Source organism: Canis lupus, chromosome 28 (genome assembly GCF_011100685.1).
Source record: "Canis lupus familiaris isolate Mischka breed German Shepherd chromosome 28, alternate assembly UU_Cfam_GSD_1.0, whole genome shotgun sequence".
NCBI classification, from domain to species: Eukaryota; Metazoa; Chordata; class Mammalia; order Carnivora; family Canidae; genus Canis; species Canis lupus.
This window is the reverse complement of record NC_049249.1, coordinates 23,893,282-23,919,191: the sequence shown is the minus strand read 5'-3', so window position 1 is coordinate 23,919,191 and position 25,910 is coordinate 23,893,282. Positions and strand designations below refer to the sequence as shown.

Genomic DNA, 25,910 nt, shown 5'->3' with positions numbered 1-25,910 from the left:
TACTCCTGGTCTGCCAGGCAATCCTGAGGAGGCCTGTGAAATCATACCAGTGAATTCATGCTCCCAGAACTCAGCTGGGCTCCTGCATAGTTCAGCCATTTCTGACCTACTCATGTTGAGTCTCCTTGACATTTCCTACAACCATTTGTTCTAAACCTTTTCTACACTCTTCCTAAGACCTTGACTCTGTCCTTCACCTTCAGGGAGTAATTTGGTTACTTGTCTGGAATCATGGTGATCCTTCCAAAGTTCCTTCCTTTCTAACTCAACATTATTCAGAATCCATTCTAAACTTACTCTTTCTTCATCTCTGCTTCTGAGGAAGTGTTTCTCCTTTCTAAGGTTACATCTTCAACTTATACTATTGGTTCCATCCCTCTGCACGTCTTCGGGGACTTAAAATGATCAACTATTGTCCTTCATGATGGCAACAATAGTTCTCCGTCAGTTCCTACCTCGAGGTCCCAAAACATGTTCAGGGCTAACCTGACCTTAAGGCGAGATCGGGCGCGTTCAGGGTGGTATGGCCGTAGACTAACCTGACCTTAAGGAAAAACAATTCTGATCCTTATGAAGAATCACCTTTTTATTTCTCTACTCACTTTTTCTTAAAAAGCAAAGTCTGCAATTAATACCCCCCCACCACTGCCGCTCCCACTACTCAAGCTCTTGTAATTCTCAAAACCACCATTTCTTGTCTGTTTAAATACTCTCCAGGTCTTCTGAACTATTTGATTATTCTAAGTTACTTTTCTTTCTTGAAAAATCACTCCTTTGGCTTCCATGAAACTGTACTGCATAGAGTCATCCACTAATCCTTTTCAGTTACTTTCTCTGACTCCTCTTTGTCCCACAGAATGTAGACTTTCCTCGGCGTTCTAAGGCTCTTTTCTTCTGCATAAATGTTCTCTTGGTGATCTTATTTATCCCCCTGGTTTAAATGTGCTTCCATAAAGTAGTATTTATGAGGTAACTTTAAGTGGAACATGAACTGACTTTTTTTTATTTGGATACTTTGTTTAATCTGACCTTGGATAGCATACATTGTAAGAAGCACCATTTTTTAATATACTACTTAGAAAATGGCTCTCTTATCACTTAGTATTTTTTATTTTATATTCTTATTCAAAGAGCTCTTTCAGATTACTCACTTATAGAGATTCTCTTATATACCACACACCATTCTTGTGTATTCAAAGAGGAAAATGTAGACAAAACAAATGAGTTTTGGTTCTCCTAAAATTTTCTGTGTCCAACTCTTTATGAACCAATTTTAAACTTCTAGGCAACAATATTCTCCCAGCCATCAAGAGTACCAGGAACACAGCATTTCTTAAATGTCTTCAACTATTCTCTCTAGGAGTCTCTTCTATGTTGCCAATACTCATTCTGCAAGTTTCCATGTTAGTGTTTCTTGATTGTACTGGACAGTAAGGTTTTCAGACAACAAATAAAATTTACATTTTTTTCTCTAAAGATCTTTCAGTGGTTTGTTGACTGAAATGTTAAGATTGCAGGTTTTTACTCATGCCATTGGGACTAACAACCATGATTGCTCATGTGTTGGCAATGACAAGTAGATCACCACTACAGTGTGTAAGACGTCATCAACTGTAGAACACCCTAAGTTCAGAAATGTTAAAGTGTGAAAGGATGTACATCTTACAATCATGAAATATAGTAACTACATATTTATTTCAATGAGTATCCTAAAAAATGCACCTATTACATCAAACCGAAGGTTTCACAGATATTAGTGTTTAGAATGGTGCTATACTTTAAAAAGTCAATAAATAAATATATATATAGTATATTTTAAAATATTAAATAAATAAGAGTATAAGTATTGTTCAAACATGGCAAAAAGCTTACAAATAGGCCTCAAGTGGCTAAGGTTTAGAATACAGAGGCTTAAATTATCATCACTTCATGGATGACTTATGTTTATATATCCAACTCTAACTTCATTCCTAACTTCAATTTTCAGATTGCAATAGCCAGATCAAAGACGTTACGTGGGCACCTTGTTGGTATCTTGAACTCGGTATCTTTTCCCTAAAACCTATTCCTCCTCCTGATTTTCCTTTACTGTTAATTGCACACACTCCATTTGGAAACATATTTCATGTTCTGTGGGTTCTGAAGTTTGTATTTTGAGAATGGCACAGTTCTGAAGCTATTAAATATGAGTGCTGCCCGCACACCAGCATAGTACATCGTACCTATTAGGTACTTAGAAATGATCTGATAATTAAATGCATGCTCTAATAGCATGTATGTAGAACACATGTAGGGAAAAGCCATTGAAAATAGAAATGGGTAGTTTGGGTCCTTTTAGAAGGGACAGGATAGGAATGGGCAAAGGGGAAACATACAGAATGAACAGAGAAAAATCCTTAAGGAAACCATGACAGGTTTACATTTCCTGTACAATAAACAGATAATTATATACTATTCACTTTAAGGGAGACATCATCTAAAATAAGGTAATAGTATTAATTGAACAGAACAACATAAAGGCTTAAAAATATGAAGTCTATTTGGCAAAATAGCTTAAATGGCTCCAGTACTGCCTAGAAAATAAGGCAATGAAATAATTTTATGAATGTATCATTGTAAATAACAGGAAAAAGAGAGTGCCATCCTTCAAGTTATATAGTAAACATTAATTAATTTCATAAAGTAAAAGATAATTTAGTTCTGTAATTACTTTAAAAAATTTCTAATTTAAGTGAAGGTGATATTAATTTAACTGAACTAGGAAACGAAACCAGCATGATTCCCTGGAGGGCACACACAACAGGGACGAAGAGGAACCAAACATTCTTGAAAAAAGGATCAACATGAACAAACATTTACTGAAGAAGGAAGAAAAGCACTGTACTTCTGGCTGTTATCAAAACCCACTCTTGCAAAGAGATGATAAATATCAATGATATTTAAATCCACATGAAGAATATCTTGATTTGTACATTTATAAAAACATCTACAAATATTATAATGAAAAGATCTGGAAATGAGATCTGTATCAGAAAATCAGACGCTGAAAATGAGCCACAGAAACACTACCAACTTGCATCAGTTTGCAGTGCCAGGGGAAACACATCATTAGGTGAGGGAAAGCAAGAGGAGTTTTAGGCTGTGAAATCTCAAGAGAGAAATCAATCATTCATTCCACAGATATTTATTTAGTGCCTACTATTAGCACCAAAGAGAGACACAGTAGTGAGCAAACCATACAAGGTCTCTGTGGTCATGGAAATTGCATGTTAGTGAAGCAAAGTACAATAGTGACCTGGAATCTGGATCTTTCCTTTGCCATTCACTGGCTGTGTAAACATAGTCAAGTCACTTCACATATCACAGCCTCAATTCTTTTATCTGTTAAAATGGAATGGGTGAGCTGAATCATTTCAGGGAGAAAATGCATATATCAGGGTTTAATACTGGGGTCCACCATTCAAACAAGTCAGCAATAGAGTCTTGGACCAGCCGAGCCAAATTCATCCAGCATTTTCCTTTGTACATCTGGAAATTTCTGTAATTAGACCAGGACACTGAAGCCTTTCCTGATGCAGTACCCGCCCTCTACACTCTGCTCACTGATTTGCTTGTCTTGCCTGTTTGATTCATGCTCTTACCAGGGCTTCATTATAGTACTTGTCACTTAATTTATTTGATTTTTGAACTCAAATTTCTGCGAAATGATTATTTAGAATACACAATGATTTAGAATATTGTAATATAAGTAACTAAGATAAAATGGAATAAAACTACAGTATTTACTAGAGATCTCAGAGATCTATGAGGATAAAAGGTTACATTCAGAAAAAGAATTAACGCTTTAACAATTTATTCTATTGTATGTTGAAGTGTCTGGAAAGCACTATTAAAGTACAAAACCAAAGTTAAAGTAGAGCCTGGCATTAGTTCTAGTTCATTTTTTTAAAAAAGAAAACAGAGAAGGAAAGCAGTTTTACTGTTTATTGGAATAAGACTTACTGCCTCCCTTCAGACAAACTGTTGTTCTGAAGGACCCTCTCACAGAGCGTGTGCATACCTCTACTACCATGTGTTTTCAATGCATTACTGCTTGCTAGAAATATGGGGATCTCCAGGAGAAGTGGGAGGAACTGGAGAGTGGATGGCCTTCCTAAAGCCACACAAACATACATGGTGAAGTCGGAATTAAAATTTGAATCTCTGTGATTTTATGGACTCTCCACTTCCATGATACTGCCTCCCAGGTAGGTAGGAGAGATAGCAGCTGAGTGAATCCCCTTTGTGATATTTTATTACCTTTTCATTTCTTGGGGTCGAATATTTTCATCAAACATATTGTTCTTTTATGTCTAATGATGAAACAATTTTATGGATATAGTTTGGTGGGTTTCATGAATATGGCTTTTTCCCAATAAACACATCCTCTGTCATCAGCAAGTGTTGTAGAACCATTGAGTGCAGGATACTGGGCAGGAAAAAGGGGTGAGAAAGAGGTCTAAGGCTTAGTCTTCACTCTCAAGGTGCTTAGAATAGTTCAGGTAATGGAGAAGATAGCACACAAGGTGAACATGTACACAGCTAGTGAGCATTAAGGGCCATGGACGCAATTCTCACTCCAGGGCATTCACTTTGGGCTCAATATCGGCTCCAATTGCATCTGTTTGGCCAGCACAGTGTTTTAAAACACCAAATGTTTTTAGGTGAGGGCATGCTCCCTCAAGTTCAGCCATAGTAGGCCCAACTCACTATATTACATGTGTGAACCTAGCGTTTGGGTCCATCATCCCTAATAAACTTATAGTACTATAGGGGTTGGGTAGCAACTCATTATCTAGTCTTGTGGTTAAACAAGGCATTTTAGGAAAGAGAACTTTCCAGATATTTAAAACTGATTTAACTTCAAGCAACAAATACTTTGATTAAGTAATGAGAATCGTCTAAAAGACATGATTAGCATACACTTCATTGTCTCCTTAAACAAAGGATAGAGAATATTTCCATTTTTTATTGATTTAAAGTTATTACTATAAGTAGCCATTATTTGATTAGTTAAGGATGGTTTTATGACCCTTTTTTAATGGTAATTCTCTTATTTCCTGGTGTCTATCCTCCTTACTTTCATTTAACCCTTCTGTTGAGGGCTGAGAAAAAAAAAAGCAAACAACGAAAGAACTATAAAAACAAACCTTTTCAAGGATTTAGCCGTAGGAGTACATTAACAATGCCCACTACCACTAATCCTTTTCACTGAGAGCTTACTAGGTACACAAAAATGCTATCATTACCTGCATTTAACTGATGTTTGAAACTCAGGCACAGGGAGATCACTTTTCCCAAAGTCACACAGCTAGGAAAGTAGTAGGGCAGGACCTAACCTGAAGTCTAATTCAAGGACATGCTCTCAACCATCACCGTATAATGGATGTTTTTGTTGTGGAGTTTTTAAAGGCATCCTCACATATCTTTCCAAGGTTACTGTTGTCCCTGAGAGAAGAATAGTTTTCAAGATGGATCACTGGATGTGTGGGAATATTTACTAGTCTTTTCTTTGGAGTAAAAGCATGAAAAGAATAAACATGATAGAGACGATATTTTATTTTATTTTTTTAAAAGATTTTATTTATTTATTCATGACAGAGAGAGAGAGAGAGAGGCAGAGACACAGGCAGAGGCAGAGCAGGCTCCACGCAAAGAACCGGATGTGGGACTCGATCCCCAGACTCTGGGAACAAACCCTGAGCCGAAGGCAGACATTCAACCGCTGAGCTACCCAGGCGTCCCAGGACGATATTTTAAATGCAGCTTAGGACAACCATAAAGTAGAATGGGGAATCAAGAGGCCCTGAATCTCTAATATCTACAAGTTACTTGTCATTTTGAATAAGCCACTTGGTCCTTCAACTTCAATTTCCTCATATGTGAAATAAAGATAAATACCCAAATACTACAACTAGAAAGCTTTGAAGATTAAGATAATATAGGGAATAGCACAGTACAGTACCAGCACACAGAAGATGCTTGATAAATATTAGTTGCATCGGTTGCTGATTTTCTCATCTGTATAGTGAGGATAATAATACTCATAAAATTACTTTAGAGTTAAATGAAATAATCTATGTAAACTCTTTAACACAGTGCCTGGCACACAGTAACTGCTTAATTAATGTTTGCCACTGCTGTTATTATTAGCCTATTATTTGTTAACTCTCTCACCTCAGTTCATTCAGCAAAAACTAGGAAGGAGAAATGTGGAAGAATTCGGAGATAGATAATAACTTCAATGAGATAAAACATGCTGACTTCCTTTACTGGCACCAGAAGTTGGTGAGAAAATGAACACGAAAAGTCAGCTGGCATTTGAACCTCTTCAGAGAAATGCTGCGCACAGAGATACTCAGGTTGCTATATGAACACCACTTCACTTTCATATTTAAACTTTATTGAAGTGCTTTTATCTCTTCATTTAAAGGTGCTACCTTTTTGCTTATGTCTCAAAATGTGAGTCAATATTCACTGAACCTTTAATCTGAACATACTGTGTACTAATTTACCAACTGAACATTACAATTTCCAATATTCAAAAGATTACAAATTCCAGGCTCAATCTATACCAACGGAATGCCAAGATTGGGCTTTCTTTTATTTCTTGCATTTTTTTTTCTAGAAAGTCTTGCCTTGCTTTGCCATAGGGTAAAAATGAAGAAAACAGGGAAACTGACCTTAAATATGCGACCTTCAGGCAGCCATTGGTTTCTGAAGTTAAAAAAAAATTGTGTACAGTTTAGAGTTTGTTGGATTTCCAGATATATGCCCCGATCTCATTTTTTGCAAAAGGTAATTTTATATTTTAAAATGATGGCTGCTCAAGGCAATATTTCACTTCATATTTTATTTTATTTTAAGATTTTTATTTATTTATTCATGAGAGACACAGAGAGGCAGAGACATGGGCAGAGGGAGAAACAGGCTCCCTGCAGGGAGCTCGATGTTAGACTCGATCCCAGGACCTTGGGGTCACGCCTTGAGCTGAAGGCAGACACTCAACCATAGAGCCACCCAGGCCTTCCTCACTTTGTATTTTTAAAAGGACCAAAAAATAGACAAGCTATATAATTGTACAAGATACCGTGTAGTAGGCTTTTAAAGAAGAATCCCCCTTAATTAAGTCTTTGAGTGTTTGAGCACCAAAATTTGGGGTATTAGTGGTACTAAATGGACACTTTGCACAGAAAAGACAATTCTCTAGAGAAAAACAGAATTCACAGGCAGGCACACAGCATTTCAAAGCACAGGTTCTCCGAGTTTCATATATGCTTCATCCATGAAAGCAGGGCACTCAGAAGTTAGTATGCTTCAGAAGTACCCGAAGTTCTTAGAAGTGAAAGTCTGCCCGCCCCCCCCCCCCCCCCCCCCCAGAGATCTGGATCTGGTCATTTAGCATTGGGGCAAGGCAGCTGCATTGTTAGTAAGCACTCAGTGGTACTGATGTGGGTTTTTACCCACTTTCTGAAGCATGTTCACAGTAACATCATATCACCACCTTCCAAAGTGTTCCCTGGATGCCCTCTCTGCTAGTCAGTTCTCAGGCTCACCAATGTACACATACCTGCCAGCAGCATTATAGATAACACTGCTATGGGAGTGGGCTTAGGGAGAGGGCAAAATACCAACCTCTGTCTTCAAAGTATTAACTCAAGAGATGTCCCAAGATGCGTTTCCATTCTGTTTTCTATACTAGAAGTCAATCGGGATAATTAAACACTTTATCTTTAGCATGTGATAATGAAAAAAAGATGGGCCTTCATTTAGATTGGGTACTTCTCTGGATCTCAGGCTTTTTATCTGTAAAATGGGAATGATAGCACTTACCTTCTAAGATAATTGTGAAGATCAAATGAAGTGTATGCTTAGCACTCAATAAATGGTTGTTCTCCTTCTCAACAAATCTCTTATTAGGGTTTCTAGAAAGCATATAATTAACCTATTTGAGTTTTACCTCTTGAGTGGGCCTGCTCCATGGCAGAAAAGCAGCCAAAAGTGCAGAGGTAGTCAAAGGAGAGTTACAGGAAGCAAGAGGAGAAGCATGAAGCCTTGATAATCCTCAAATTGAGTAAACAATATAAGTAAGTAAAATATGACCATTTAAATGAGTTTCAAGGAGAGAGCATAATTGTACGTGGTCATTTTTAGCTGTTGGGTGGTTGCTATAGGATAAGATTGGGATCTTATTTAGAACTCTCCAACCTTTCAAAGGAAAATCATTTGCCATCATTTGGTAAATAATTGTCTTGGCTCCACACCTGGAGCTCAGCTACACAGACCTACTAATATGAAAAGCAGCTCCATCACATCTTGGTGTGTGTAATTCCTTCTGGGATTTGTAATTTGGTGCCTATATTTGAAACTGTACACTTTTCCCCCCACTCCGTCCACAGTATCTTAACATGTATAGCATATTTCTCGACATTTCAGTTTCAGCTGCTCTGAAACAGCTATGAAATAACACCTGGGGATCCATAATGAATTTGGGGTACATTTCATAGCCTTATTTTAAGTGAGATGAGCAGAAATATAATCGCCAAATAGCGAAAATCTATCTAGTCATTTTCAAATGTAGTAACATAAACAAAGGCCAATCTAGTCCCGTGTACTACCTCAGTGTGTGCTCTGTTTAAGTGTTAATTCTGATTACTGGGATCCCTGGGTGGCGCAGCGGTTTGGCACCTGCCTTTGGCCCAGGGCAGATCCTGGAGACCCGGGATCGAATCCCACGTCGGGCTCCCGGTGCATGGAGCCTGCTTCTCCCTCTGCCTTTCTCTCTCTCTGTGTGATTATCATAAAAAATTAAAAAAAAAAATTTAATTCTGATTACTCCTTTTCAATTAAAATAATCTTCCTTTCCAGAAAGATCCATATAATCTCAGGTCATTAACAGAAAGACATGTCATTAACATGTCTATGTTCTATCATACCTTTTAGAATAATTGTTATTCTTGGATTTGGACAGGTTACCCATGTAGCACTTACTGAGTATCTCAAATCAGACCACAGAGGTATTCTACAAGTAACAGACTAACGATATCAATTTATCCAACTTGGCAGATACCAATGCAAAGTTTAAGTTACAAGAAGAATCATCTTCCCCCAATTATACTGCTAATGCTTTGATACCATTGTGCACTCACAGACAAAAATTTGATTACATGAAATACACTAAGATATAAAATACATGTTAACCTAATGCTGTAAATTTCAAATCACTGTTAACCCTAAAATGTTTATTTGATATCACAGACTTATTTTTCATAATAGAATTAAGATGATATAAATATAAGCAATAATAAGTTTTCACATCATACTATTCTCAGTAATGAGAAATAGAACTGTGTGCCCAGATTTCATTCATTTATGAATGCACAAAATGGTGAAAATCATACTCCTAACAAACCACATTTTATAAAGTAAATGACACAATAAACTATGAAAATGGGGTTTTGCAAAAATATGTTGCAACACATTAAGAATCGATTTTTAGGGCAGCCCGGGTGGCTCAGTGGTTTGGTGCCGCCTTCAGCCCAAGGCATGATCCTAGAAACCCAGGATCGAGTCCCACGTCAGGCTCCCTGCATGGAGCCTGCTTCTCCCTCGGCTTGTGTCTCTGCCTCGCTCTCTCTCTCTCTGTCGCTCATGAATAAATAAATAAAAAAAATATTTTTTAAAAAAGACTCAATTTTTACTAGCTATAAGATTTTTTTCTCTTATGATAAACTTAGATATTATGTCCAAATTGGCTGTAGGTTAGCCTCAGTATAAATTAACGCTGGAGAAGACCTCCCCAACACAGAACTGGTTGAGGAACATACTTTTATAAACTCTTCCCTGAAGATTCACGTATGAAGTCATGGGGTGTTCAGAAGGAGGTGGCGTTTATGAGCAGGAGCATGTAGGGGCCTGCATGCTGCGGATCCAAGCAAGAGCCACACTTGGCAACAGCACTAACAGTTTTGGAACTTGTGCTTTATGTTAACTAAATATGACCGCTTAGATTTTCAATCACAAACTTCTCCACTACTAGCAGAGAGAGAAGATACTGCACTTTTCTCAATAAGTCTCTCTACTAAAAAAAAAAAAATAAATAAAAGTCTCTCTGCTAAATACAAAGCAATGTTTAAACAAGATGTATTTATGCCAAGAAACAGTCCCAGAGAGCTCTCCTTTCAGAATGTACAGATCTACAAAATGCCAAGATCAAAGAATGACGTTGTACCCTACACACAAAGTTTAGTTTTCTTACATATTTAACAAAAGTACTTGATTATACTTAAAATTTATGTTCCAATATATAAAAGTAAATAAACATCTAGGTTAAAATATAATATAGTTGTAAATATTATTTCAATCAATTATTTTAAAGTATTCTTAAATCAAAGGGTAAACATATAATAAAGACATTGCTATAGTCTTTATATGTCTGCTAGTCCCAATATTAATGGAAATTAGTGTATTCATAATAACAAACTAGTCCTTAATTTAGATTTATTGAACAGTTTCTTATATTTCACCAGAGAAGATATTGATTTTGACTTCACAAATTTCTCATGCAGATATGGAAGTTAAATAGATTTTGTTATTCATTTTGAATAAGACTTTAATGTAAAATTTCTCAGCATACATTTATGTTAATTATATTTGATGCTTCAAAGTTATTTAAATAGTGTATCTTTTAAATTATAATAAATTTTAAATAATCTTTAGTCATATAAAAATACTAAAATGACCCCACATACTTAAATGAAACATTGAATTCTTCTAGTTTATGTTTTTCTTATATATTTTCTAATGTCTGTGGGATGTAATAAAAAAACTTAAAGAGTGTGTTTTTAAAAAGCATTAAATTTAAAATTATTAGGAATTATCTTAAAAGATCCTAAACTGTTTGACAGGTATATCAAAATATGCTTCTTTTTTCTGTGTTAATTTTGGTAACAAACATTTAAAAAGCTTTCAGCCAGTCACTCTCATCTACTCTGCATTTTCATTTCTACGTACTGCAGGCAGCACAGGAAATATTCTTTTAACTAGTGGCTCAATGGCGCAGCCTATGTGTAGAAAAGTATAACACAACATTAACTGGTGTGCACACTACAGTCAGTAGTAGTGTAAGTTATAAATAGGGTTTAAAAATACAATATAGTTTTTAAAAATGAGAGCTCCTATGAAAGAACTCAGTTCCTATTGCATAACTGCTATTTGTGTAACTAAAGTAAATCAAGAAGAAATATAAATAGAACATAGTCTTTTCATTAATCATGAAGCATTATACTTTTTAATTGATTTTTACACAGCCTCTAAATAGATTTAAAAATGTTCTATATCCTTTACTGTCAAAACTCTAAAAAAGTATGGTGTTTTGTGGCTGAACTAATATTTCCATAGTGTTTTCTGTCAGGTTAACTATGACACTGTGATTTGTAATCTCTTTAAAATAGTTACTTTCCCCAAAAAGAGATTAAATATATATATTGAAAATTTTAAATCAGAAACAGGATTTCAACTTAGCAATTGTATTAGGCTTATTAATTTTATGGTGTAGGAAGGCTAAATAAAACCTGTTCTGCTACCTCATGTATAAACTCGATAAACACGTTACCTCCCATAAATCTCCTTCAATCAACACATCCTATGGGTCTCCATCCAAATATAGAGGGGGAGCTGTTTCTCTTTAAGGCAGTGCATAATGATCAACTCGGACAACTTTTTTAACATTAACATACAATGAGTAAAAAATATATATGTATGTATACACATGAAAATTTTAACTAGCTTATCTCCTCAAAAAAAGAAAAACAAGAAAAGAAAAGGAAAGAAAAAAAATCATTGACAAAGACCCATAGCTACTAGTAAAGTCTGAGCAAAATCAATGAAACCGTTTTTAGACATGTAACAAAAGCCAGCATCCCATTTTACACAATTAATGCTCTTTTTATTTTTTGTGAGCATCTCCTTTAAGAAGCCAAGAGCCATCATCTAGGGAAGTCCTTTCTATATGCCCCCAACTTTTCTCCCTTCATGCAGAGCTGGCTGTTAATCCTAGGAGAAAAGAACTGTGTTCGAAATTTGCACCCACTCCTCTTCCGTATTAGGTTGTTTTTTTTTTTAAAGGAATGACCCTGTAAATTTACTCAAGTTGTTAAGAAGAAGTGCAGTAACTCAGACAGCCTCTGTGGCAAAGTGAGTGCAATCAGAAAAACTGTTTTAGTGGCATTACAACTTAATCATTTTAACTTCACAATATGAGAGGTTTTAAAAAAGTGTACTTCAATCACGCAGCAGAGGTCTGATCAATTTGACATCAACTATAGAAAACTGAACTCACAGTGAAGACAAGCACAATGCACTGAAAAATTATTTCTATTAGGTTCACTCTTACTTCATCTTTTCTTTCTATTGCTTTTGGTACAAACAGATCAACAATGCGCTGAACAAAATTAAAACAAAAGCCACTTAAATGTTTATTTTTTCAGTCACTGTCAAATGATTTAAGTCTGAAAGCTCTTTTCATTCCATAAAAGTTATGGTTGCATTCTTTTTTTCTCCCCCAAGGTCAGATTTGTCAATTAAAAAGAAAAAAAAAAAAAAAACTAGTTTCAGGATGAAACTGGAATTCTTTTCCACTCACTGTTATTTCACTAACCACACAGGTCAGATAGTTCTTAGTATTTTAGTAGATGTTTTAAAACAAACTTTATGATGGCTAATGTTTAAAACTCTATTGTAAATGTGCTGACAGTTTACAAAGCTGAGAACCAGAGTGATATCTTACACCTCACCATGGAAAATGACTTATTGCCCAAAAACCACTCACAGATATTCCCATGCAGAGGAGTCAGTCCATATCGAAGGGGTTATTCTGCTTTGAAATAGAGATACGTATATCCTAAGAATAACCCCACAGAACAAATTAAAATTAAATTTGCCAGCAGTTTCTACTTCAGTAGTTTCTGAACTTAATTGTGTAAAAATATCTTGGTGCTGATTTGACGTTAATAAATTAAGACCATTAGAGATAGTCTTTCATTGTTGGCCTTCAACAATTGTCAATGACACTGTTTTCTGTTTGCATTTCCTCAAGCGTGTTAATGTATCTTTGTTTAGGCTCACAAGTCGAACGGTCAATGTAAACACAGTCAATGAAACATCAGTACTGGAAGACAAGTCTACGGAGAGGACCTATGGAAAGACTATTGGTCTATTGCCAAGTATGTAGTTAGGCGACAGCACTGAAAGGCTACTTTAAAAAAATTTTTATATGATGAATAAATTACGCTTTAAAAAATTCTCAAAATTCTTTGTTTTGCATACAAAGTCCATCCAGGATGGAGGTGGTCTGCAAGTTGAACTTAGTGCAATGTGGGTTATAGTCTTTGTTTGCAGTCTTAACTGGGGATTGTACCTTAGCTACCGCAGTTCAAGCGTAAAAATACTTTGTCTGTAATACTATATACTGTTGCCAGTGACCCTCTAAATCCTTGAACCAACTGTGTCTTCTGGTGTCACAGAAGATAATGCCAATTTATTGCAATGTGTGGCTTTTTTAACTGATTAAAATTAAGCCGTAAACACGTGACAATGGAATTAGCACATTTAGAGAGTCTGTTTTCCCACATCCCATTTTGCGCTATTGCGGCTGGTCCCAGCAACTCTACGCGGGTGCAATTTTAATGACTTTGCTCGGTTTTGATGTTCTTATGAAAAAAGCACTGCTTGGTGTTTGTGGAGAAGGTAGATATGGGGGCTGAAGAGCTGTGATTGGGAACATGGTGACATCGTTTCTGTTTTCCGATAGGATCGGTGTCATTTTCCTCTCAGCGATAAGACACCTCCACTGACAGTGCCCGATTAGGGAAAATTTTATTATAAAATTCACTTTTATCGAATGAGGATAGAGTGATAAACAGTTCAGCCTCAGGGAAGGAATAGGAACAGATTTCCTCCCTTTTCAAATTCCACCTTTTCCCTCTTCTCTTTCTCTCCCTTAAAGAGACGATTGTGTTTTAGTTATTATTAATGGTACAAAAGAGCTCCCTACAACATGTGATTGCTATGATAAAACTAGCTGAATCAAGAGACACTTAGATGTTGTTATAAAAGAAAATCTATTTTATATAGTTATATATATGCACACGCGCGGCGTGCACACACACACATACACACATCCTAAAAACTGCCATCTAAATCCTACTTCTGGAAGTTACCTGGTATTTGTTACTTAGGAAAAATATAACATCCTAAAAGAAAATCGAACTGAGGTACCATTGACTCTATTGTCCTAAATATGCTCAATTTTACTTACTCTCAGAAATAAACATTTGTCAAGCAGAATTGCAAGGTAAATATAAAGAAACAGAAGATCTTGGCCCTCTAATTCATGAACAAATACTAATGCATCAAGGAAGAATATGGCAAAAACAACCACATTTGTTTTAAAATAATAAAACATTATTGCTTTTGAATTTTGGTAGTTTAATGATGATACTTTAAACCTCCAGTGTCCAGCAGTTATGTCTGTTTACTCCTGATAAACCAGGACTATTATGTATGACAACTATTTGAAAGGTCATCTGAGAAGCTGAAAAATAAGCACTTGATGTAATTTATTTTTTTAAAAATTGTTTTTCCCAAAGAAAAATTCATCAAATCGCTCAGAATACTCCTCTGCCTTATGAAATAAAAAAGTAGTGTCTCAGGGATAAGCATGTCTAGTGATGTTGGTAAATTCTGGTACATTATAAATAAAGTTCAGTGATAGATTTTTATACTTTGGGGGTGTGTGTGAAATGTTGATGATAAAAACAACTCAAAATATATTCTTTGTTGATGGAAAATACTTCTGAGGGGCAAATAAGAGATAGTAGTCTTTAGTTTATAATATTCTTCCAAATATTTCAAGGGTATCCCTAAATTTTCTCATTAAAGGCTTTTTTTTTTCAAGAATGCTTTTTCAAATGCTAATTATAAGCATGATCTATTTTGGTGTACAATTCCCTATATTATTCAAATAGATTTTTTTCAGTTACAGTGATCAGAGAATCATATTAAAATATCTTATTCCCTTTAGAGTTAAGCTTCTAAATTTGCCCCCAAAAAGCCATTCTCCAAAATCATTGCTATGAACTGAAGATGCTTACAGCTGAAAGTTGAATAATTTAAGTATTTATCTTTATAAGCAGCAAACAAGAAACAGTTACATGCTTTGCTCATCACATAATAAAGAGGAAAACTGAGGCTTACGCAACAACAAAGCCACTATTAGCAAATGCTCCTTAGTCCAAGCCATTTCTTCCCATACTTGATTCAGGGTCTCAGTGAAACAAACATTATATCCAAAGTCATGATGAGTCCACATTATTATACTGCAACCTAACTTCACTATTAATTTTGTAGCCTAGAAACAATGACCACAGTGAACTTAGGAAATTATAACTGGTAAATAGTGGAGAAAAACAAAGCTTAACAACTAAAGTATGTAGTGAATGAAAAAGGGAATCCAGACTCATTATTGGCTTAAAATCTTTACCACCAAATGCTTATTCATGGGTACGCACCAGCTGCATGGTGGATTGGCTTAAGTAAGGTATACTTTTCTTAATTATCACTTTGCTGAGTAAAATGTAATGTTTTTTTAATGTGCAAAATGTTATTTTGGCGAGAACTACTTGAATGTAGTAAGAATTTCAACGCAATGAGAGACAGATAGAACTAATTCCTAAGATGTCACAAAGCCACAGTAGATCTCCTTGAAAGCAGTCTGGGAAGAGGCTATGATTATTGTAATGTTTAAAGGTTAGTGAGGAACTTTGGAAATAAGCATTTTTCTTTGTAATGAAAAAAGAGCTGTCCAATTCTTTCAGTCACTCAACAAAATGCCCCTCAGGAAGCTTCCATTCTTGTGCAGAAGTGAGTTATGGATTATCCTTATTTACAGTCAATGCTATGAGGGAGGGGTCTGATAAGACAGGAGGGCAAAGCTGCTTTAAATGGAGTGGTCAGTAGAATCTTCTCTGAAAAAGTAATATTAAACTAGAAACCTAAACAATGAGAAGGTGCTTACAGAGAAGAGAGATACACAGTATCCAAAATGTGAATGTACCAATATATATGTTTTTAAAAGGTGTTTCTAGAAAGTTGCATCTTAACTTTTATGAAAAAAATCAGTGAGCATTCTAAAGACTTTATTGTTATTAACATAAATCCAGGAATAAAATGTCTTCAGGCAAAGAATCCTGAGTAGAAAATCTGTATATATTAAAATACACCACTGACTGTAATCTTTCCAATTAAAAATGCACCTCAAGACCAGACTTTCTTTAAAACAGACTCATCATGGCCAGTTACCCCTATCTGGGTCACAAGAGAACCAGTGACAAAGTAGTTTGTTTGCTTGTTTTTTACTCTCCTATGTCTTACATGCTGTACCCATTTCTTGGGGGTACCCATGAGCACATTCACACACATATGCATGCCACACACATCTACGTATTAATGTGCCTACTCTGGCAAATCAGTGCTGTGTAAAATGGAATACCTTTTTCACTTCAGACACTATTACGAGTCCTGTTTTCATCTACTCAAATTTTTGTTTTTCTCACAGGACCCTCAGCAGAGGCATCCAAGTCTGGGGAGCATGAATGTTTTTCTGTTCTGTGACCAGCAACATCTAGAATGGCTGTGTGGACCTGTGTGTTCTGAATTCACATTTTATTGATATAAGCACCAGTCTTTCCTAAGAGGGCTGCCTGATTGGTTAGTGGAAAATGGATGGAATGAAGGGAGGAATAGCTGATAAAGAGATAATCCACTGTGGCACCATGGCCATGCAGGATTGTGGCACTCGGGGGTGCATGCAGGGTTGGGGGAAAGGACGAAGGGCTCCTTTCTGTTGTTGCATTTGAAGTAGGAAGGAGGCCTGCAGTGAGCAAACTTCAGATGTAAAGAACAAAAGGCCAGGTTTTCCCCTTACACCATCGCTCTACCTTTTTCTCAACACTGACTAGATGATGAGGTCTCAAGCTGAAGCCCTACAGAATTCCATTTTGACAGCCTATATTCATTAGTCAAGTTTATCTTCCAGACATATTTTTATTCTGTATAAAACAATTCAAATGAAGCAACACTGCTCATCCATAGTTGGGGAACATTTAGAAGTATCTCCATTCTTTACAGATGGATCAGGGTACATCAGTATATCCAATATATGTCATATGTTCATCCAAAATCTTATATCATTTTAAAAAAGAAAACAAAAAACTTGTGGTCAATAAATATGAATATCACATTTGTCAATTTGACATTTTTCCCCCTGTTCCTCTAAAGGAATAATTTGGAGAGGAAGGTACTTCCTAAGCTGATGGTGGATCTGAGGATGCCAGTTACGGGAGCACTTAAGCGCCCATTGGCACAGCAAGATTCAAAGCCCTGGTAGGCTTCAAAGAAACACTTTTTTTTTCTTCTTCTAGAACTCTTTGCTTTCTAGTAAAGCTGCAACCACAATGTTCTCTCTCTTAATGCCACCATAAAAAATCAAAACACTTTAAAACAAATTGATGTACTCTTTAATACAGTCATCACATCATCACAGGACCCTTGCACCCTGCGTGGCGACAACCGTGGGGATGCATACCACACATCTCTCTCTTTGTTGCCTGCTTCAATGCTTAAAGAAAAATGGAGAGAGAGTGTGTGTCTCTCAATCGAGATATGGGCACCTTTGATTGACAAGACCTAATCAGCTTATCTCTACACTAATAGAGTTGGGGCCTGTGGAGCTGGTATATGCCCAGCACCGAGTGAACTTTCCCTAGCCCAAGCCTTACCGGCCAGGTCTCGGGCTCTGCTTCTCAAAACTGATACAAATCAGTTCTTAATGGGTTATTTTCATCTTGATAAACCTCCATAGTCTTCATTCATGATGGCATTAGAGTCAGTTCAGCTGGATGAATTGTCTAAAGTGATGGTTACATGATAAGCCTATGGTAAGAATTCATATATATTGACTCAATAAGCTATCTCTTCCAAGTTGCTTGTAGGAAGGAACTTCTTCTGAATTATTATTCATTTTTTAGGTTGCTATTTATTGAAGGGAATGGCTTCTTTTTAATTAAAAAATGACAGGATCCTATGCATATTAGGTAACAAGCAGATCCCTTTAATAATTTCTGCTGCCTAATACTATTAGAAGATGTTCAATTCCTTGGGATGGAGCCAATGCTGACACAACCATAATCTGTCTCTACCATTCCAGAATCTTGTGACACTAATTTGCTCATCTCAGACACCCACTAAACATGTCTTGATTAATTGGTGGAAAAAAAGAACATAAGGCCAGGAAACACACACATGAACCAGAGTTTTTGGGGGTGGGAGAGGGTGCATACACACAAGCATGTACACACGCTTCAAGTTTACTTGTAGAAAGTTCTCTGAAACTAAGGACTCTCCACATAATTTAAGAACAATGACTTTATTCTTATCTGTTTGCAATTGCTATGTAAAGGCAAAACTCAAGCCCTGAGGTATAAATAAAGTTAATAAAGGACCAGATACTTCTTCAACTACACAATGGAGACCTGGAACAGAAGTTCCTCTTTACATGTGCCACAGTGAGAGTGTAATACACCGTGCACATTTTGATCTTAACTTTCATATGCAGTTATCCAAAGAGAGAGAGAGGGTCACTGGATAAAGCAAGCTTCATAGAAAGAACTCCAGTAGCGGAGAGACTTTTTGAAATGATAACAATTTCCCAAGAATGAAAAAATATATATATAAATTTGTCCCTTTCACCATATATAAATGGTCATTAAAACCATTCAGTAATGCTACTTCCAAACTGCAATTTACCTTAAGTCTTATAATCACTTGTATAAAATGAGACAATTTTTAAACACATCCCAAAATGAAGTTTTCTACAGATTATAGAAAATCTTGAGCAATATTTTTTTCTTTCAGATTGTGGTCTTCATGCTGTAATTGCCTTATACAAAATCCACTCTAGCCTTATCATTCAATATTATCTTCACTGCTGAACATCGGAAGATAATTTTGCAATAAAATTTAATTTACAGAGCTTATTTTCCACTAATCTCCTAGCACAGGAAAAATGAAACATGCCAAGGTACACACTCCAAGCTATGACCCTAATAGTATTTTTTATTTCTGGAATAGTAAGACCCCAAACATATCAATTTCATCATATTGAAATGCTGGCATATTTTAATTGTCATAACTTTGTATCCAAGAAAAGGAAATAGAACAGGCTATTAGGACCATGTATGAAAATAAGCCTCTTCAAGTGATAAAGTCCCCCTGGGGAAAGCTTTTTTTCCATAAGAAAGGAAATACTTAATATAAAAATATGAGGCTGGTAAAGGTATTTTATTTCAAACTATTAATATGCCAGCAATAGTCAACAATATTTGAGATTTTTAAATAAAAAATTAAATCTACTAGCGATAAATAGGGACTGGATATCAAGATTCAGTTTCCTGTATAAAATGACAAAGGTAAGCTTGTCACCTCTAAGGCTCATTCATTTCAGCTCTCAAATTTAAAATCTTAAAGGTATAGATGCCATGCGAACTTTACAAGAGTAAATTAATAGTTGAAAGTCTACTTCTACAGGCCATTTGGCCTCTATTTATCATTTATGTCCTAGAAATCCTTCATCTTTTGAATAAAGCTCTTTTTTTAAATAAATCTTGAGAACTCCATGACAATGAACTAATATCACAAAAGAGTGTAAGATATAAGCCAATCCTGTCACTCAAAAATGAAATAACTTCATTTTTTGTACTGCTGCAAAATACTGAAAGGATCCTTATTAAAACTCAAATTCTTCATCAAAATGGTTACATATTTTTTTAAAAAGATTAATTATCATTAATGAGTGAGAGATTAGTGCTTTAAGCCTGGAATGAATGAGACTACCACTTCCTAAACCAGATTTAAATCTCTCTGCCTCTTTTTAAAGTTGTATCATAACAAGGCCAAAGTGATACTGAATCATTTATGAGGTTTTTAGAGTTGAAATATCAGAGTCATATATGTGCAGAAGTATTGTTCTGACATTTGAATTTCAGCAATAGGCAATTCTGAGACATTTAAAGTTATGCAAAACTTGACATTTCCATGTTAATATACAAAACAATGATGTGAAAAGCCACTTCTCTACCAATACTTAAAACTTAAACACTTAATAAAACTTTAGAAGCATAGGCCTCTAAAATTCAAACCCACACAAGAAGTACTTATAAAAGCTTTCAATGTTTATCCATATAAAAAGTACCTGCTGAACATTCATCTGCATTGATCTTTTTTATTCATACTTTTATGGAAAAGCAGAAAACATTATTAATTGCTTTTCAGACCACTTATTTCCAATTTAACTTTCTCTCGTTCCTCATATATACACGTCAGAATATTCCTATCATGAGCTATAGATCATTTAAATTGTTTCTAGAGTGCTAAAAACTACATTCAATAAAATACAATTAAGTATATTTCACTTTCCTGAACAGCATGAATCTCAGCCAGCTGTAATTTTATAAGAAACTGAAATGACCCACTCACAAATGCCCACCATGCCCAATGATTATCTCCTTAAACACCAAAACTAAAATGTTTTGACAAGATGATCTCTTGGTAGAAACAGTAAAGACATTTTTTTTAAAAGGCTGAAATAAGTAAGGTAATAATGAAGAACAAAATGTATAACATTTTCAAGCTGCAAATTAACAAGCAGATATTGACTTTTCTTTGAGGTCAATAACAGCTCTTATTGATCTAAAAAGTTAATACCCACTAAGGTCAATATAAGATCTCAAGGGTCAACAAATCTGGATTCAAACTTCCACTTCCTTTCACATATAAATATTGCTGAAATGGGTACAATTGTGTGTGGAGAAATCAAGAAACATCACTATGATGCTGGAATAAACCAAAGAAGTATAGTTCTAAAAGTCAGTCACTGTAGAATTTTCAGACATTGACCTTAGATGCAAATCCTAGTATTATACAATTTGGAGAGAGAAACAAAAATATTAGGAAAATAATGTTTTTACAACTGTTTTGTCTCTTCGTGGTATGGACATATGGAATCTCTTTCTTTTTCTTTCTCTAGCTGTATGTTTTGAGAAATTATGATGTGAAATGATTTTCAAGAATATATTTGAGGCATTTTTAAATCTAGGTATTTTTTTTAGCTTTAAAATTAAACAGTAACATTTTGGGAGATCCAAACTGGAAAAATTACCATCTTACTATTCTTACAAAACTGTTTCTATTGTCATCGTATAGTCTGTTTTGTTTTTCTTGACGGAAAAAGAAAAAAGTATAGACTGTCATTCTTCTAATAAGCAAAATGGTCTTCTCCCTACACATCATAAACAGGGCACATGCAGATGAACCACATGAACGCTGGGACCATGTCCCAATAATGTATCTTTTACTTCCTGAAGCTATAAAATAAAGTGATTTATTAGTCTGATCTTTTTTGATAGACAAATAAAAGTTCATATTGTTCTTTTAAGAATGACTAGAAGCATTGAGGGAGGGAGAGCAAAGAAAGGGGAGAAAACATTCCTGGGGCATTTCCAGTGCCACAATCTGAGCCAGATGCTTTAAACAGACATGGGTTCTGTCAATTACTGGGAAGGCCCTGTTATTGACACTGGTGATATAAAAGTTCAAAAGGAGAGGCCAGGTCTGCAGCAGTGGCAATATTACACTGTGGCTATTCAGCAAATATGAAGACCACTGTGATTACAATGTACTTAAGGAAAAAAAAGTAAACTCATTTTAGGACAGTTTTAGATTTGCAGAAAAATTACAATAGTATAAAGAGTTCCCATAGTCTTAACACCTACTTTCTCATAATATTAACCTCTTACATTACTATAGATTTGCCACAGTTAATGAACTAATATTGGTAAGTATTATCAATTAATGTCCACATTTTCTTCATAGTTCCCTCATTTGTGTCTAATGTCCTCAGACCTTTGTCTGATGCTTCAGGATCCCACCCAGGCTAGCAAGTTACATTTAGTTACCATGTCTCCTTAGGTTCCTCTCAGCTCTGACAGTTCGCACTATTCTTTAAGCACATACTTTAGAAGTGGTATAAATAAATTTGCTGACTTGTGTCTATTGTCAACACATGGATGAAAATACATGCAGCAGAAGTATCTTTTGTTACAGATCTAAGGAATATAAATTTGAGAAGTGCATAGAGATAAATGCTTGGTAGAAAAGAAAGCAAATGATATTGACTCTTTACTGTGTCTATTAACAGAATATACGTAAGAGAGAAAATGTCGTTTGTCACAAATTCTCGAAGATCACATGCACTGACCTGACCCATAAGCCATCTCCTCCTCCACCTCTCCCCATTATGTTCTACTAGCCAGGGTTCTAACTGATTGGATTATAAGGAAGTAAAGTGGGCAAGGAATACCTGATATGGCAGAGGAGGGTAAGCTGCTTGTCTATACTGGAACAAAGTAGTGATTAGAAAGTGGTTATCCAGTTGGAAGTAGAGGTCCTAGCCCCCTCACATTTTGGTGGCACAATCCAACGAGTCCTTGCCAGTGGAATGTATGCAAAATCAACGTGTGTCACTTGGTGCCTATGGAGCTTTAAAAGTAGGAGTGCCTTCTTCTCCATTCTCTCTTTGCCTGGTTGCTGGCAAAATGTAGAGGACTCAAAAGCCTCTAAGTGGGGCAGAGCCACAAAGTGGGAGAAGCCTGGTTTTCTGAAACATTGCCTGAAAGGCCATCTGCTCACCAGGAAGGAACACTTACACTGGATGTTCCCAAGAGTGAGCAATAAGCTTTACTACCTCCAGCCACTTGGGTACTGGGTTTTATTTGTCACAGCAGTTTGAGTTATTATATAAAGTAGCACAGGTGGAAACTACCATTTCTGAATACCTATGATGAACTGAACATGCAATGAGTGTTTTATAAGGTTTACCTCACTTAACTCTCAGAATAACCTCCATCTAGAAAACCTGCAAAGATTTTGTAGATTAGGAAATGAAAGGCTAAGGAATTTACCCAAGGTCTCCTGGCAAAATATGTGGTAGAACCAAGATTTGAACTTGTCTAGTTACGAAGCTCCATGAACATTCCATTTTGCTTCACTACAGGTGAAAGACAGGTGATCTGACTTGATTCTTGGATTATAAAATAATTCTTCCGCATTTTATATGCATGAGTATTTTTAGCCTCAAAGGAGAGCAAAAATTGTACACATGTTCTCCCTACTTTTATATGGTAGATAGGAAGTCCTCATCTACAAGGGGTGGGGATGAGATGATTACTTGGCTTAAATGTATTAACATTTTCCAGATCAAGACGATGTTATACAAAAATACAGGATGTTATACAAAGATACACTTCACCTTTGTAACCTGCTGATACTCTTACAGTGTTTAATTTGAGCACAGTCCAACAACACAGGGAGGGCAAGAAAGAACTGTTGCTCCATGAGGTATATAGTTAACAAAGAGAGAACAGAAAGACTGACTTGTTCTCACAACAGTCTGAATTTAAAGAACTATATGGGGTGTGCATTCTACAGGAAGCCCAAGTAGGAAGAAAAATGAAACACTGTACCTTGCACACAGCAATAAAAATGAGGGGTCTCATTGTAGTAAGAGAATTCACAGCTGGCAGGCAATATCAGGGAGGCAATAAGATATCTGGTCCATCTTCATGCTTACCTTTTAGGGTCATAGTGTTTTTTTTCTTTTAAAAAGGTCTCTTTTTTATATTAACAAAGTCACTCCAGTCAATTTCTTTAACTCAACCTACATGAAAAATTTGGATGACATTGTAAAAGTTCTATGCTAACACCAGTGAAAAAAACTGGTGCATCCTTTAAATTTGTGTAGCTTTCTTATTATGACAGTTTTGTTTGCTTGTTTCTTTGTTTAAATAATAGGCCCTAATCATCAACAAGTCACTGCATAGAGCATTGAACATTATAGATAATTATTAGATAATTTATAGACATGCAAATGAGGATGAAGGAAACAAAATACTGATTCCTTCATTAAACCAAATGAAACTTAATATCCACTCTGGCTGGTAAAAATAGATAGCAATAGTATTCAGGGGAACAGTCTACTAAGTCTGAACAAATAATTTCCATTTCAGATAAATTAATTTATTGATTGATAAAATGAGATAACAGATATAAAAGTAGTCTGAACATTTCAAAGTAGATTATACAATGTTATTCTTAATATTAGCATTATTATTTTCAGCACATAATACAAGGTTAAAAACTCCTAAAGTTTATAATTCAAAGCATTAAGAAACTTCGTAATGTACTAAAAAATAATTACACATCTGACAATTAGAATGGATAGGCTAATTGGCAGGGTTACTGTGAAATAATAAAAAGTTTGAGGGAAAATGTTTTTAAAACAAATGTTATCACTTTCTTTTTTTTTAATTTTTTTTTATTTATTTATGATAGTCACAGAGAGAGAGAGAGAGAGAGGCAGAGACACAGGCAGAGGGAGAAGCAGGCTCCATGCACTGGGAGCCTGATGTGGGATTCGATCCCGGGTCTCCAGGATCGCGCCCTGGGCCAAAGGCAGGCGCCAAACTGCTGCGCCACCCAGGGATCCCCAAATGTTATCACTTTCAAGTATACTTAATAACTAAGATGAATGTTAGCTATGTCATAGGACACACTCTAGAAGTCTTCATAAGCCACATATTTGCCCTGAAGCCTGATTTTGCTCATGCTTTACCCACTTCATCTTGCTCACTCTGCATTCTCTGTATTTATTCTATAAGATCCACCTTTCCCAACACAGTGAAATGTACTTAATTACTCCCTGCCTTGCTTTTAAAACAAAATGTCCCCGTAGACATTTTGCCAAGATATTTCCCCTTATGAAAGAAACTTTGTATTCTAAGTGCCTAGGACAGTGCCAGGGTCTGCTTCTTTCTAAATTACATAAAAACTATATTTCCTTTCGGGTGAGTTGAGTATCTCCCCTATCCTACTCCCAAATACAATATTGCTAATAATATTAATTTAAGTCAGTATTTCCTTGCTCTTTTAGAGATCAGCTTAGCTTAGTCCAGGTCTAATGAACCCTAATTCTAATTTCTTAGGACTCCAATAATTGTTATCTGAACAAATGTAAAGGCTCCAGTGTGCTCTTTTCAAGTGCCACATACTACAAATAGCACTGGGAAAGGAAATAAAGAAAATTAGCTCCATTTTAAAGGTGTACTTTATGTGGACATAAATATCAACCTTTCAATGTGGACTAGAACCATAGGCAATTGATCGTGATGGGACTACCAACATGGAGGGTAATGGGAGGATTACTCAACAACATGCTTGGTTTTCCTCTGAAAGGAACAGTCTTCAAAAAGCTTCCTTGTCTGGCTTTAGGGTGGTTTCGTCTCTCTAAATAAATAGATATTTATTTAACTATGACTTAGAGTTTATACCTCAAGATGCAAAAGGGCAACATAGTGCCATACATGAATGATGACCCACCATGACAGTCTCTTTGATAATGACTTGACTTGGAAAAATATATTCTTCAATAAAAAAATTATTTTTTAATGTTGACTTTGTTCTCTTACGGCAATGCTGGAAAACATTGTAGCCCAACAGGAAATACAAGCGAAAGCTTCAAATGTAGAGCACACACAAAAAAGACATTTTAAAAGCTCATGTCCATCAAGTTTCCCACTTGATATAAGTTGTACACAAAGTCTTAGTCCAATGTGAACCCATGCTGTGAAAATTCTGTAGCACCCACCTCAGAAAATTCTGTTAAATACATAAACACCGCTGAAAAGAAAACTTCTGGGCAC

At 35.7% G+C, this 25,910-nt stretch overlaps 1 protein-coding gene across 11 annotated transcripts in view; it reads right to left on the bottom strand.

Moving 5' to 3' along the window:
* VTI1A (vesicle transport through interaction with t-SNAREs 1A) overlaps positions 1 to 25,910 on the bottom strand; it is a 357,029-nt gene that overhangs the window by 231,536 nt on the left and 99,583 nt on the right. For 2 of the 11 annotated variants that reach the window (XM_038578800.1, XM_038578802.1), the window contains one exon: positions 6,566 to 6,756. The exons of the other annotated variants lie outside the window; for them this stretch is intronic. In XM_038578800.1, coding sequence (XP_038434728.1) covers positions 6,581 to 6,756 — 176 coding nt within the window. In that variant the 3' untranslated portion in view covers positions 6,566 to 6,580. Of the gene's footprint in view, positions 1 to 6,565; positions 6,757 to 25,910 lie in introns of those variants that run through there. 11 annotated transcript variants of the gene reach the window in all.